Source organism: Typopeltis vanoorti, chromosome 4 (assembly GCF_054136105.1).
Source record: "Typopeltis vanoorti isolate ZY-2024b chromosome 4, IOZ_Tvanoo_1.0, whole genome shotgun sequence".
NCBI lineage: Eukaryota > Metazoa > Arthropoda > Arachnida > Uropygi > Thelyphonidae > Typopeltis > Typopeltis vanoorti.
In genome coordinates this window covers 73,183,886-73,198,019 of record NC_143552.1, presented here as the reverse complement: position 1 = coordinate 73,198,019, position 14,134 = coordinate 73,183,886, and the positions used below count along the sequence as shown (strand labels likewise).

The 14,134-nt window shown below is 36.2% G+C and overlaps 1 protein-coding gene across 3 annotated transcripts in view; it reads right to left on the bottom strand.

The window, feature by feature from the left end:
- Positions 1-590: 590 nt before the first annotated feature.
- Hey (Hairy/E(spl)-related with YRPW motif) overlaps positions 591-14,134 on the bottom strand; it is a 139,728-nt gene continuing 126,184 nt past the window's right edge. For all 3 annotated transcript variants that reach the window (XM_090391277.1, XM_090391278.1, XM_090391276.1), the window contains 3 exons: positions 11,285-11,368; positions 8,465-8,537; positions 591-1,519 (listed from right to left, as the gene is read on the bottom strand). In XM_090391277.1, coding sequence (XP_090247403.1) covers positions 894-1,519; positions 8,465-8,537; positions 11,285-11,368 — 783 coding nt within the window. In that variant the 3' untranslated portion in view covers positions 591-893. The remainder of the gene's footprint in view (positions 1,520-8,464; positions 8,538-11,284; positions 11,369-14,134) is intronic.

Here is a 14,134-nt window from a genome sequence, read left to right as displayed (position 1 = left end):
CTAGGTATATCATTGTGGTATTTTCGTGATTTTCGAAAGTGATGACCTTATTTTCCAGTAGATTTTGCTAAGATTTAAGCGAGATGACGTAAACAGATGAATTCACAAATTGCATTGGAGTTTCGATTATAACCTTCAAATCAGTTTTGTTAGGTGAACTGTTCATTGAAGAAAAAGAATTTCGAAAATATTTGATCGACTGTTTATATATTAAATAGTCTAAGCATAGTTCATTCTTGTTTGTTCTTTATCTTGACCAGTGGATTCCGATACGGCCTCAGAACCAAATTCGGTCCTCCGCCTGTTTTTACCTTGCCAGTAGTGTCAGATGACACGATCAGCTTCTGAATTTGAATCCGTAGGTTATTTTCTTAATTAAAACAAACTCAGTCTGCAAGCTTATCTTTATGCAGTGATAAAATATTGTATATATTTTGTTCATAAAATCAGAAAGTGTCATACTTTCAATTTCAATATGGAAAGTCCAAAAATGATATTGAAAGGTGATGGAATCGCAAGCATAAAAAGTTAAAATAACACTGACCTAGATTATTAAAAAGAAGTTTCACACTTACACTTCTTATTCTCCACATCAGACTAGATTTATTTTAATAACCAAAACAAATATCTACAAAGAAATTTGAGTAGATGCGAGAAAGCACCTGCTTCAGTGAGATCAGCAGCCTATTGGCGGTAAAAAAATTAAAAAAAAATACTGTACATATATATGATAAATAAATTCTCTATGTACACAGTATATAGAGATCATCGTAAACTATTCACAGCAAGCCAGGTGTCGCTGTCTTATTACAATCGGGAGAAGTTCTGCAGTAAAAACAGCAGGTACCGTCGTCCTATGAAAGAAACACAGTTCGAAGAACAAAACAGAGCGGTCAGTAGGCTAATTCTGCTCCCCACGGTCTGTAGGGTCTCACTGGGGAAGGTTGGGCAGGGTTCGATGTGTTATAGTTGGAGTAATTTTGATGTCCAATGTAGTGGCTTCCAGCCATTTGGCTCAACGAGTGGGGGATATTTGTAGCGTTGTCGCCGTTACTGCCTATAGGTGTCACTGTGGTGGGTGTCACATTGGCGCGCGACACAACTGAGGCGTGGGAACCGGACGATAGATTACAATCTGCTGGAACTCCCGGTCCGATGCGTGGCTCCGTGTAGGTATAAGTGACAGTTGTTGGAATGGGGGAAGGGCCTTCAGAACTGATTGTGGGACCACCAACTGGAGCTGCAACTGAGGGATAATGGGCTGTTGAGGTGGGAGGTATGGGACCGAACATTGATGATGGATTCCACGGGTTGTGAGAGGCCGCAGATTTGATCGCCAGTTCCCGCTGAGCAGCATAACACTGGAGGTGACTCATCAAACGCATTCTTAAGGGTTCTTGTAGGTCCATTCCTTCTATTGTTACTAGATAACGGGCAACCTCTGAGGCGCATTCTCGGAATCCAATTCCATGATAATCCATTACAAACTTATGGGGCTCGAAAGTGAAGATATCCATTCCTGAAATGGCAAAAAAAAAAAGTTTAGATTTATATTCAAAGCATATTTAAACGTTTAATCTTTTGTCTACTTTATTACTTTCTAAAACTGTATTTCTTAAAATATTTGTCGAATGCTTTTGCATCAACTATTCAAGTCGAATGACAGCTTTTCCCCCCTAACTTAAAATGGGTTAATTATTTAATTCTAATTTAAATAAAATTCCGAATTTTTTTCTTTTCCCCGTTTTTGGTCAATGGACTTCAGTTTTAATTTGAATAGTTGATACGAAAGACAAAATACAAACCGCAGAAATATAAATAAATTATTGAATTATATAGATAATCATTAGACTTTAGCAAACTGCTAGAGAAAAGTCAGAAACCTTCACTAAAATGCTTAGCTAAAAACTAATATTTAATTATCACAATCGAAAAGAAGGTAATTTAAAATGGATCTTTCTCTCTCTACGTCAACCACATCTAAGGTACTTTGAACTGTGCCGTTGGATCTCTATCCACCAGGGCAATATCCGAAAGAGTGCTTATTAGGGAAACTAATGAGACTGGACTGAGACAAAAACCAGACTGTTTAGTGTAATAGCTGACAGAATAACAATAATTTCTGTTAAATATCTTAGCCCACCCACAGTATTAATGTGTTTACAAACGTTCGAGGATATAATGAAAATAATATCGAATCGATTTGTAATTCATCTGTACGTAAAAATCAAAGCTTGGAATAGTTTAAGTCATATATGCGCATGTGCAGTTTCCTAACAATGCATTCGCTTCATTCCATTTATTTACATTAGGCAGAAAGTGAACATAGTTCCAAAAAAAAAAAAAAAAAAATCTAATTAGTCACCACGTGAGAACTCTCTCATGGAAGGCGTGAATTTTTCTACAAATTAGCCTGCAACGCATTTATTCATTGTGTGAATATTTGTTGCAATCCCAATAGGCCAATGTGAAAAATGATCAGTAGAAGGAGGGAGGGAGGGGGGAGCATTTGAAAACCGTTTCTTTGATCACCGAAGACGTGTATGCATACACAGAATGAGTCAATAATTATTTCAGTATCTTCGATAATACAAAAGAGCAAGAGTAAAGTTAAGTGGCCGATTAATTCAGAACGCTAGCTTATTTTTTTTTTCTTAACTACTCCCCTTCTCTAATTAAAAATAATGATCTTCATTTCCATTTCAAACTACACGTTAAGAAAATAAGCGATGCCAAAAAAAAAAAAAAAAAAAAAAAAAACCTTCCTCGGAATACAAACACTTTTTTTCCGTGTGTTGTACGTACGACTTCTTTATTTTCTTTTCTGGTAAGCGGTTGAATGGCCGTCATCGTTATTCAGCGGTGTCGCTTCTTGTTGCGCGGAGCAAGACGGTCAGCGAGGCGACAAGTCCTTTGAAGCCGAGACTTTTCTGGACCAGCCAGAAACTTGGCCAGCCTATTAGTCTTGGCCCCGTAGCTACCTGTACTGTGGCGAATTACGTAATTGGCCAGATGCGCGATCGGCTTCGCTACGGTTGAATCATCCATGTAAAAACACTAAGGCCTTTTGCAGTAATTCAACCTCAGTGCAAGCCGCGGCCTGCGGTAATCTGCTGGGGGCAGAGTGCAGAATGTACGTCTCCGTGGGAACGGGACATCCGCAACTCGTCAAGCGGAACATCCCCCGCGAGACGAGTGACAACTGTGCCATTATCTGGGAGAGATGTTAACAATCTTGGTAACGATACTAACTGTAGCCGGGAGCATGGGAAGAGGGCTTTTTCTGCCCACCTATCTGCACGCGCCTGCAAAGAACACATTGCTGACTGATGGTGCACCTTCTCTTTGCCTCAATCAAAGGCTGCTGCAATCTTTGACCGCATAAATATGTCAGAACCAGTTCACATTATCCCACTCGTCATTCCCCCCCCCCCCATCCTAAAAATCAACCCTCACGGTAGACTTGTGACGTCATCAACTGCAATAGGAGATCACATACACGTGTCAGGTTCGCATGTTTGCCTCACTGTAGGCTAAAGAAATTTCGCTAGCTACAACGCGGCAATTCAAAAAGCTAAGGGAAAGTTACTTTCCCAGGCAATGGCTAAGCTGTATGAACAAGTAGAGCACGGACTGCCTCCTCGGACAAGTGGGAATTGTGTCAGACAAGCGAAACGATACCCATCTAACAACGCAACTTTATAAGAGTATTTCAATGTTACCAAAAAGCCGTGACTTCCGATGTCGACTCGTTTAGAGATTCTGATGAAAGAATTCGATCTACTTCCTCTCTATGTGGTAAAGATCATCCACCACTCAGTTTATTCATTTGTAAGCGTTCACTTACATAAGGAAGGTGATGAAAGAGCAATTTGGAATTATGTATGAGATCAGTGCCGTTATAAAACTATTTGTCTCTCCCGCGTCAGGAAAAAGTGATCATATTTTATTTGTCAATGTGTTAATGATATTGTATACGGTATATCCAATACAGGAAATAAACTTTCGTGACAAATAATATAACAATAATATCTTATAAAGGATTCCTTTTAAAAATTCCAAGTTTATTGTCTATTCTACACAAAAAAAGTTGCATCGAGACAACAGTAAGTTCCTTTAGTTGTAATATTCGGTCTTATTTTCTAAACGTTCTGCGTTTTTCAGTGCAACTTTGCATACCACAAAATTCTTTTAAAATGAAAAAAAAAAAAAAAAAAGGCTAAATAGCAGTATTTGAACAGCTGTTCATGTGCTGATTTGTTTTGCAAAATCGTAAAGATTTGCATACAAATAAGGTTAATTTATGCATCATACATCACATTTCACATTGTCTTTTTTTTTTTTACTACGTTTCGAAGTGAAAAAGAATCAGAAATGACATCATTAAAGTCAATCGTTGCTAAAATGTTATCATCCAGCTCATTAAACTCAAAATATTTCAACAGCATACGACTTCTTACTTTTTTTTCCCCGTTTATTCTATGCATTTGTAGCCATCGATGATAAGAGAAATTTGCACAAGTTCCACTTTTCGAAATCTCATGTAAATTATATAATCACGAATGTACATATGATTATACAATTTGCATGATTATGATGACCCATTCTTCATCTTGGATTTCATATCCAAGAGCATTTTTTTTGGATTCGAGTAAGGTTTAGGTATTCCATAAATATGCATGATTGGTGATGAAGACATTCATATTAGCAGAATGAAATATATCTGCTGTGATCACTATTTATTACTATCGTACAATAAAATATAAAATGTTTAAAATATAAAGTAAGTTCCCTTCGTTTTGAAATTAATAAATTAAATTTTTATAAATCTCTAATTTTTGTATACGCTGTTAGCAAGGCCCATGCGGACGCCTGATGCTTATAGGTTAACTGTAGAATTAATCCGCCTATCTGCACGTGCACAACGGTGGATTAATTCTACTAATATAATTAGTGATCATATATCTGAACATTATATTATATTAACTAGCATGAATTTCTTAAAAAAAAAAAAAAAAAAAAAAAAAAAAAAAAACGTTAAGCTGGTGTCTATTTTTATTGCTTAATCTGTAATAAAAACAATGTCCGATCTTCATCCATAACAGGGATTCTGGATCTTGTTATATCGTGATATATTTAACGAGCGTAAAAAAAAAAAAAAAAAAAACGTTCCGGAATCTTTCTCTGGTAGACCACACCGCAAATAAACTCTACCTATTTTACATAATTAACGATGTTTGGTATTCACAACCGTAAACATTCATTAAATTTATATGGTTGGTTACTGGTTGATCCCTCATTTCTTTGCTCATTTAAATTGCAACAGTTCAGAGCACATGATGGTTCGTTTGCTATCCCAATCCGAACAGGCTGTCACTCGATTACTGTTCGCAGCTATTTAAAGTTATACAGACTACATTCCTCCTTTTGTAAAATCGTGTAGAGAAATTGAATTCCTCTTCGAATTAATTTGGTCATAAACAGTGTTCGAATTGGCATTAAGAAGTCATGCTCATAAAATTTTAGGGATTGTATGGATACACGTGAAATAGTGCCCTCATGATGGGCTTCCTCGTTTGATAAAGTGTGCACTTCAAGAGGGAGTAGGAGGAGAATTATTTTAGTTTAGTTAGTGAATCTTGTATATATATACGAACATCTTCGTAAAGATACGGAACTGAGTGGTTCTATTACTTTTACGTAATGTAAAAGTAATGGAACCTGTGTATGTTCTTTCTTTTTTTTTTATGCATGTGAATTGTAGGAATACTGCACAATATTTCATTTTTTCCAGTTCGATAAAGTTTTTGCTAATTTTAGTTTTGAGAAAGACTTTTTATTGTAATTTTTCATTGTAAATTCTATGAAGACAAACACATTAAAAACTGTGCAAGTTTTGTTATCTTTGAAATGAAATGAAATAAAATTTTGATATTACAGTTAACGTTAAAAACATATCCAGCATATACAGATAGAATTTTTCATAGTCCTTCACAATCTGCGAATTATAATTAGAAGTTATAGTAATGATAACATAGTTATCATTAACTTCCTCCGGCCTGGTTGGCCAAATGGATAGTATATCCGGTCTCCAACCAACATGTGGTTCGAATTCTGCTATGGGCGTGAATGCTTGAGATTGTCTTTAAATGGGATATGAATTTTGTATATATATATATATATATATATATATAAAGAAACAAATCTTTAGTCCATTTAGTCACGGTACTAATGAACTATAGGCGTAAAACCTTTCGTGAGCTCTGCAAGAGTAGATACCCGATAACAAGGTATTTCCTCCTGGGAATACTCTGTCATTGAGAACATATGAGACAGGAATACTCACTGTCAGTTGAAAATCCGGTATATTTATCTACACAAAATGAAACCTTAAATATTTCCCAAATGAAAAACAAATGTTGTGTCATCATCATCAGGAACAGCGTCCCCCCCCCTCCCAAAAAAATCTTCTGCTATACGTTGTTAACAGTATAACTTTACTCAGAAAATAATTCCGACGGTAGTTGTCATATAACTAAAGTGACCACATGGTAATGGAAAAACAGAGAATGAGACACACAGAGAGAGAGAGATCATCCAAAAGGGGGGGGGGAACCTTCATAGATTGTTGTGCTGTTCAATATTTGTTGGTACAAGATGTATGCTGCCGAATGATGTTGTGACACGTTTGGACATCATCATGAAAGTACGCACAATCTCTCCAAGAAGACATACTTAAACTATGTTGCACTTTCTAATCCCCAACTGCATTTCTACGCCGTGTCCCAGAATTTCATGGACCTCCCATGCTACAAAAGGGTTAACTTTAAAGGTAATATGAAACTGTCTTTAAAATCTGTAGATAAATTTCTTTCTTTACTTTGATGTCGATTATATCCTTATTAACAGCACTCAACAAAAATGCTCGCTCACTCGCCCGTGGCGGAGTAGGTTCAGACAGAACAAAACAAAACAACAAGAAAAAAAACTATTTCTTCGACCGCGGTACAGTACTATTAATGATTCGTGGAACTCCCATTGACTTATACATATCATTTAAAAATTGAGGGGTTTGGATGAGTAAATTTTTTGCATGGCTAGTAAGGTTTTGGATAATTTGTCGAGCTTTAATCATTCTTTTTTTTTTTTTTTCACATTCAACAACTTTTTTTTTCTTTTCTTTTTTTTTTCTTTTTTGAACTTATTCTTAACGATATTTGTGATTTTTAAAACGCGTTACAGTTTATGTTCTTATGTGAACAACGCCAGTTTTTCCAGGAGAAAATATCGTCACTTTTTTCTAGATATCCCAAACAGTCACAACATATCAACCTTTCTCTGACCTTCACTCCCCACACACAACTAAAAGAGCAGCACCTTTTATTTTAAAGATAACTTTTTGGAAAAACCTGAGATACAATTTTGTTGTTTAAATCGGAAATCTGACATTCCGATGCAAGTGTGAGCATATGGGGAGAGGGAGGAAGAGAGGGGTTAACACTTAAACTGTCCACTTAACGTTCCACTCTTTCTAACACAAGGAAACTTAAAAGAATATTCTTCTTTTGGCAGAGCTTGAATGCCAACTGTGTGAATAGGCGTTTGTCCTACATGCAGCCACCCACATAGAATTTATGGCCAGGTAAATGACCAGCAGGCGTCCCATTGTTTTGTCTACCTTTTCACTGGGGGAGGTTCAAAGTGGGCAATTAGCGAAACTCGCTGTTACTCGATAAGTGCAAGTATGTTTCCCCACTGAGACCAGCGACGTTTTCATGCTCACGCCCTTCACCACCATTTCGGAACAAGAGGAGGGCGAAACAGAAAAAATGGTGGACCAAAAGTTAGCACTTAATGCCACAACTCCGCTTTATCTCCTGTTATTCGAATTAATGATTACTATTATTATTATTACAAAACTATAGGCGTGCAATCACCAGTTTTTGTAAGAGAATTTATCATTACAAAATATAAAATATACTAAAGTATACCACGATTACCTAGTTTGGAACCAGTAAACAATTGAAACCATATTTTACCTTACAAACCTTTTTTTTGTTTTCAATATTTAAAAAATCCCAGCGTTTGCAGTTTTAAACCTTAAAGCAATTATTGCAACATCTGATTTTAATACATTCAGGCTTAAGGGCAGATCTTAGGCCTAAATAGAAGCAGACGCAACCAGTTATTTATATTTAGCCATCGAGACTGCCATTTCATAATTTAATAAAACTTTTAATTATGGTTTGATACGCTTCAGTTATTCATTTTTTGTCATATTTTTTCAAATATGCCTTAGAACTGATACCGTTATAAATCATTTGGTTCCAGCTAGCTAATCAAGATGTTATTTTTAGTAGTATCCTTGACTTCATGATATTAACATACGCACACTGATGCTTCTGATTGGATGACGCTTATGACATCCAATCAGAAGAGTCAGTTCCAAACATATTCAATTTACCTTTCAGATGAAGACCTTTCAAGTGATCCACTGTCATCTGAAGGATTTCTGCTTTCTCTAGTTTTGCTGAACCCTAAAGATATAAAAAAGAAAATAATTAAAATTCATTCTCAAAAAAATTCTACAATTTGTACATTATTAATAATAAATAATTGCTAATGAAAGGTGTAATTACTTTAAATAAATTGAAGCACCTGGGCTGTGTTTTTCTTCCAACCCAATGATTGGTGGAATAGTCATAAAAAGCAGTAATATTCTAAATCAAAGCAATCTGCTGCACTGTCATGGATGCATGAAATGCATTTCAAATTTTTTTTTAACCCGATGAATTTTATTTGTTCTGTTTTCGAGCAACATGACAAGTAAGTTACATGCTCTGTTCATCTCCTAATTACGCTTAAAGTTGGTTACACAACTTTTTCATTCCCATGCGAACGTCACAGAAGATCTGCGAAGAAAAGTAAAACTGTTCTGTTTTTCTTCTCAGATCTTATTCATTAGTCGCTTTACGAACTGCGATAGGAGTAAAGGTCATTCAAGATCACCAGCCTCTCCCCTCTTTCCCCATATCCTAATCATGTCTCTTGTAACCATCGCAGACAATTTAACACTATCTACCCCACCACAGGACCGTTAAAAGCAGCGTATAGTATCCTTTCATTTCCAAGTCTGTTCGTTCGTTTTTCCCACGCTCCTGTTGGCCAATGGTTATCAGTAAAATTTCGGGCAATTAAGACATCGTTCCTGATCAGATGCTGGAGAAAAAAAAAGTTTGTAAATAAAGTAACGCATACATTCCAAGTCTTCCTAATAGTTTTCATTTTTCCTCCAAATATCATCCCACGGACTTTGATTTGTGCTTTATTTTATTTTATTTATTTACTTATTTCTTAACTGAGAGCTATATTTTACAAATTAGGATTATTTGATTGCAGAGTAACTAATTCTGATTAACTACATGTAGATTCTGATTTTTGTTCAAACAAATTTTGAACAAATGCCACAACGCGGTAAAAAATAAAGCATGCAAGAGTTCTGTTGTTATTGCTATTATTATTATTATTATTCATTACTAAAAGAAATGCAAAATATTTGCATGTGTTTGTCTCCCACCCGCTCAAGGCTTTAGTGAATCTATAGTAAATTAGTACAGTGGATAAGCTAGGTTTTTTTTTCTTTATTTATTTTATTTCTTTATTTATTTTGTTTACATAATCCGAAAACTCTACCGAACAAGGAACTTTTTTCAAGTCACTTCAGGCTTCCAATGAGCAAGGTAGTGGGTCTCACACCAGGCGATAATATTGACCATACTCACGGCTGGATTCGAACCCCAGCCTACTGATCACTCAGCCAAATATGTTCAGCAAATTTTTGCATTATTTGCAAAAAAAAGAGAAATCTTCCATTAATTTCGTTCTGCTATATTGCTACGGATCATCATTTAAAAAAATAAAAATCTCTGACATTTAAAGCATTGGCTTCTCGAATCAAATGTTAATATGATCTCGAAGATATTTTGACGGCGCGATCAGTAGAAATATGCGCGGTGGGCAGAGTTACGGTAGGTTCACGAACGAGTCTTCGTGCTTATCTCCCTATCATCGTGACAATCCAAGAGAAAATTCGACAGATATGTTTTTATTTTAAAACTAACTTGCTGTAAACGGCAAAACTGACACACACACACACACATATGTATGCCGAATGCGAAGACTATAATAATATTTCAGTCAGAAGGTTTTTATTTATGATACAGCACAAGCCATGTCATATTGTGGGCAGTGCTGGCATATAAACAATGTCGCAAAGTCACTTTAAAATACTATGGATAAACTGACGAGCAACAAGATATCACGTTTGTTGCGATTAATTGAATAAATTTCTGTCCAGCAGCTCGCCTCATAACTTTAGTGGCTTCGGCGTAATTCTAAAAACACCGTTTGTCAACAGCAGGAAAATGTATTTTTATTACACAGTGACTTTAACCACAGTATGGAAAATTACATATTTCAATTTACAGTTACTAAACATTGTAGCGTTTCAACGCTTTCCCAAGCAATGAAGTCGAATCCAGCCGTGACATAGATGTTCGATGAAGTTCAGGTCTTATACGATTTTGCTGCCTGCCTTGTGTGCGACCATAGAGCCCTAAAAGGCTTGAAATAGTACTATATTAGACTCTGCAATAGATTTGCAACTTTTCCCGCGTCAGATCAGCATTAAACTAAATAAACATGGTTATTGTCGCGATAAAACTTTAGAAAATTATAGCTTACTCGAATGCAAGCCTTCCGCATGGATTGCGTGGCACTGCGCACAAAATCAGTGCAATGCTAAGGCAACTCATGTCAAAAGTTTGTGTTTTTCGTATGCTTTCAATCACTTTCGAAACAGCTGTATTCCACTTTTCTAATCCGCAAACTGGCGGTTGAATTTGGGATTTACATTCACGCACGATATACTCGTAAGCAGCTAAAGCCAGGAGGAGAGAGTATTGTGTTGGATGATTGCGTGTATTCACCGGTCTGTTTAACTGGAAAAAGGAAATCTATGTGATCTCCATGTGAGATTGACTCGCTAAACTCATTTTGAAAAGCGACTGTTTTAAAATTGATCCAACGATCATTCTTTTAGCTGTCCATCTGCCGAAAACACACTTTGCGTACAGACTCACACTCGCATCGTACGGTTGCTATCCACATATTATTATTAAGTCCTAATGCGATTGTAAACGCAAATGTTATTCTATCACGATTTCCTCACTAACCTCTCCCTTTAAATCTTTTACTTAAACCACAGAAACAAAACATTACTTACTTGTTTTTCGAATGCAGCAGGGACCAGCCTTCTCAATTCTGATAGAGAGCTATTAATACGATCCCTCCTTCTTTTTTCAATTATCTAAATATGAAATAAAAAATAGAAATCATTGTTCTGAGCTTTATCATGTGTCAATACTCACAAATTCATCAAAATCTAACTTAATAAGCAAACACGACACACCAAAGAAGAAATGCAGTACTGGAAGGTTAACTACTAAACTGGATTCAGATTTCTCTAACTATTGTAGTAACTGATGTTTGTTTCTTTTTCTACTTGGATTTTTTCCCAGAAACTTCAACATAGTTAAAAGCGTGTTATATGGAATGAAGAAAGTAGTGATATCACTCTATATAATTCGCAGGAAATTGCTTAGTGAAATCTAGATTTTTGGTCGTCTTTAAAATAGACGATCTGAATAAACAGTCGGAATAATTCCTAATACAACTTACAAAGCGAAGATTTTGGATTTTTGAAAAATATTCGAAACTTCAATACCAAAGTTTTGTTGTTTATATTCTTAAATGGGACTATCTAGTTTATTACATCGCCATCCGCACAAAATTAATTCATAACGAATCTTCGATTCACTGCTGTAAGTGGCATTAGACCGTGGTTAACGTGGTGGTCAACCACTGCTGTACAGTGGTTGACAATGCACTTAATCTTTTTCTACCATGCAAAACGCGCTATGTATTAACAGAGAGATCGGAAAATAAATGGAAAGTAATCAGCGGTGCATTATCTTTACAGTGATTGCCGGGTGTGAAGTGACATGAATCTGGAATTTGGCAGTCACGATTTAAGTGAAACTGTATGAAATAATACTTTCTTCATTCACACAAAGCATCTTTTCAATTAGGCATTTAGGTTAACGTATTCACTTCCCGCATTCGTATTCACCAGACTACTTGAAGTGAACGAATTTCATTTTTTTGTCGAGATCTTACAAGTAATTCCATATTACTTTCCAAATACTATCCATCCAAAATAGTTTCTGTTTTCTCCGCTTCCTTTGGCATGGTGTATCCCATCCAGCAACTATTTCAAGCCTTGGCTTTTTCGGTCCTCCTAAACATAAAGCTACCACAAACGGTTGTTTTCGATTTTGTGTTTCACTTTGCTGACGAGCAAAGGTAGATGATTAAATAGTTCCACCTTTCTAGACTCACTGTGAGGTCTAGAAATAAAACTACGTTGTACTTATAGTTCAGGGTATCACTACTTACTCGATCTGGAATTTCAAAAACAATCTAAACTACTTTTAGATTGCTTGGAAGCTGTCTGGTGTGAACGAAATTTCACAACCGCAGGTAGAAGCACTTCCAAAACTGACAAGAAGAATATTATGTGCGCTAGGAGATGTTAAGTTCGATAATACTGATTTTTTTACCCAGTATGAAGAGTATTCTTCGGATATTTTAAACGTTTTGTCCACTGAAGCCTTCAAACCATATGAAACTAAATGAACTACTTTTATTTTAAAGCTTTTTAAACTGTTGGGAGCATTTACTAAATTCAATGTATCCTTTTCCCTCATGCCTATCTGTATCGTGATGCCTTTTCGGAATGCTGTCACAGTTTTTCGAGATATATTTACTCGCTCACTCTGTTTTTCTCATGCTTATTTAAAACATAGTTTAGAACTTTTCTTAAGACCTCCGAAGACGATAGCTAATATAAGATGTCACTCAAAGGTTCGGAGCGGCTGATATTCAGATAGTTATTGCTCTCTTCAAATTAATCTCCGAATACTGAGTCTAGAGTTCCGACTACTGATCGAAATACTGCTGGTAGTCTTCCTTTGAGATGGCTTTCGGCACATCCGATTTGTCTGGATCTCTGATACCGTCCCCAGATCTTTTTCTTTTGAACTGTAATTTCATATCTGGAAGAATTAAAAAAAAAAAAATGTTACAGGAAACTGGCTCTGGTGAGTACGGAAGGTGCTGGATCACAGCCATCAGTTTTGTTTTAAACTCAATTAAACTGCTTCGGGGAACTTTTGAAAGAACTTTTTGTTTGAAAGAACTTTTGAAAGAACTTAAGAAAGCTACGAAAGAACTTTTTGTTCTTTCGTAGCGTTCATTTCAAAAACTGAAGAATACAGTAAACAAATGAGCATTTACTCGTATTTTCATGGAAACTCACTCTGTATAATATATACTTAGTAGCAGAAATTCCTATTGTCAGCCGTACGCGCCTCTGTGGCCAGTTCGGAAGCCTTTCAGTAGTAGCACCTCATGAACTTGCTAAGCTAATATCTTTGTAACTACCGCACTGTTTTTAGTCTCTCTTTTTTGGAGGTGGCGGAAATACGAAAAGCACCAGCTTTCCATTAGCAATACTGCGAATATTATCACCAGGCTGGTGATAATATTCGCCAATATATAATAACTCTCTCTCTCTCTCTCTCTCTCTCTCTGAAAAGATTCCTCTCAGTTTCACCATATTGTTCCAACTTGACCATCTTCTCTAAAAGACACCGTCGAAATCACAGTTTCAGTATCTTTTCACTCGGTATCACCGATGTTCTTTGTTAGGAAAACCCTGGGTTCGAATCTCGCCAAGGAAGAATATTTATATACGTTTTCTACTGATGATGAGTTAGGCGATCTCGTACGGAAGGGGTATAGGTTTTCCTCCTGGAAATTACGGTTTCCGGGCTAGTTTCCTTCCACAAAACACACCAACTGGTTTCATAGCGCTAGTTGCTTCTGCCGTAATTCTAAAATAACGTCTTCTCCGTCTCAATTGTTGATTCTCTCTCCCCCAATCTAGGTGTGCAGTGAAAATGGAAAAAATAGTCTTTGCTAATATCGTTTATTTGTCATCTGTTACGATGGA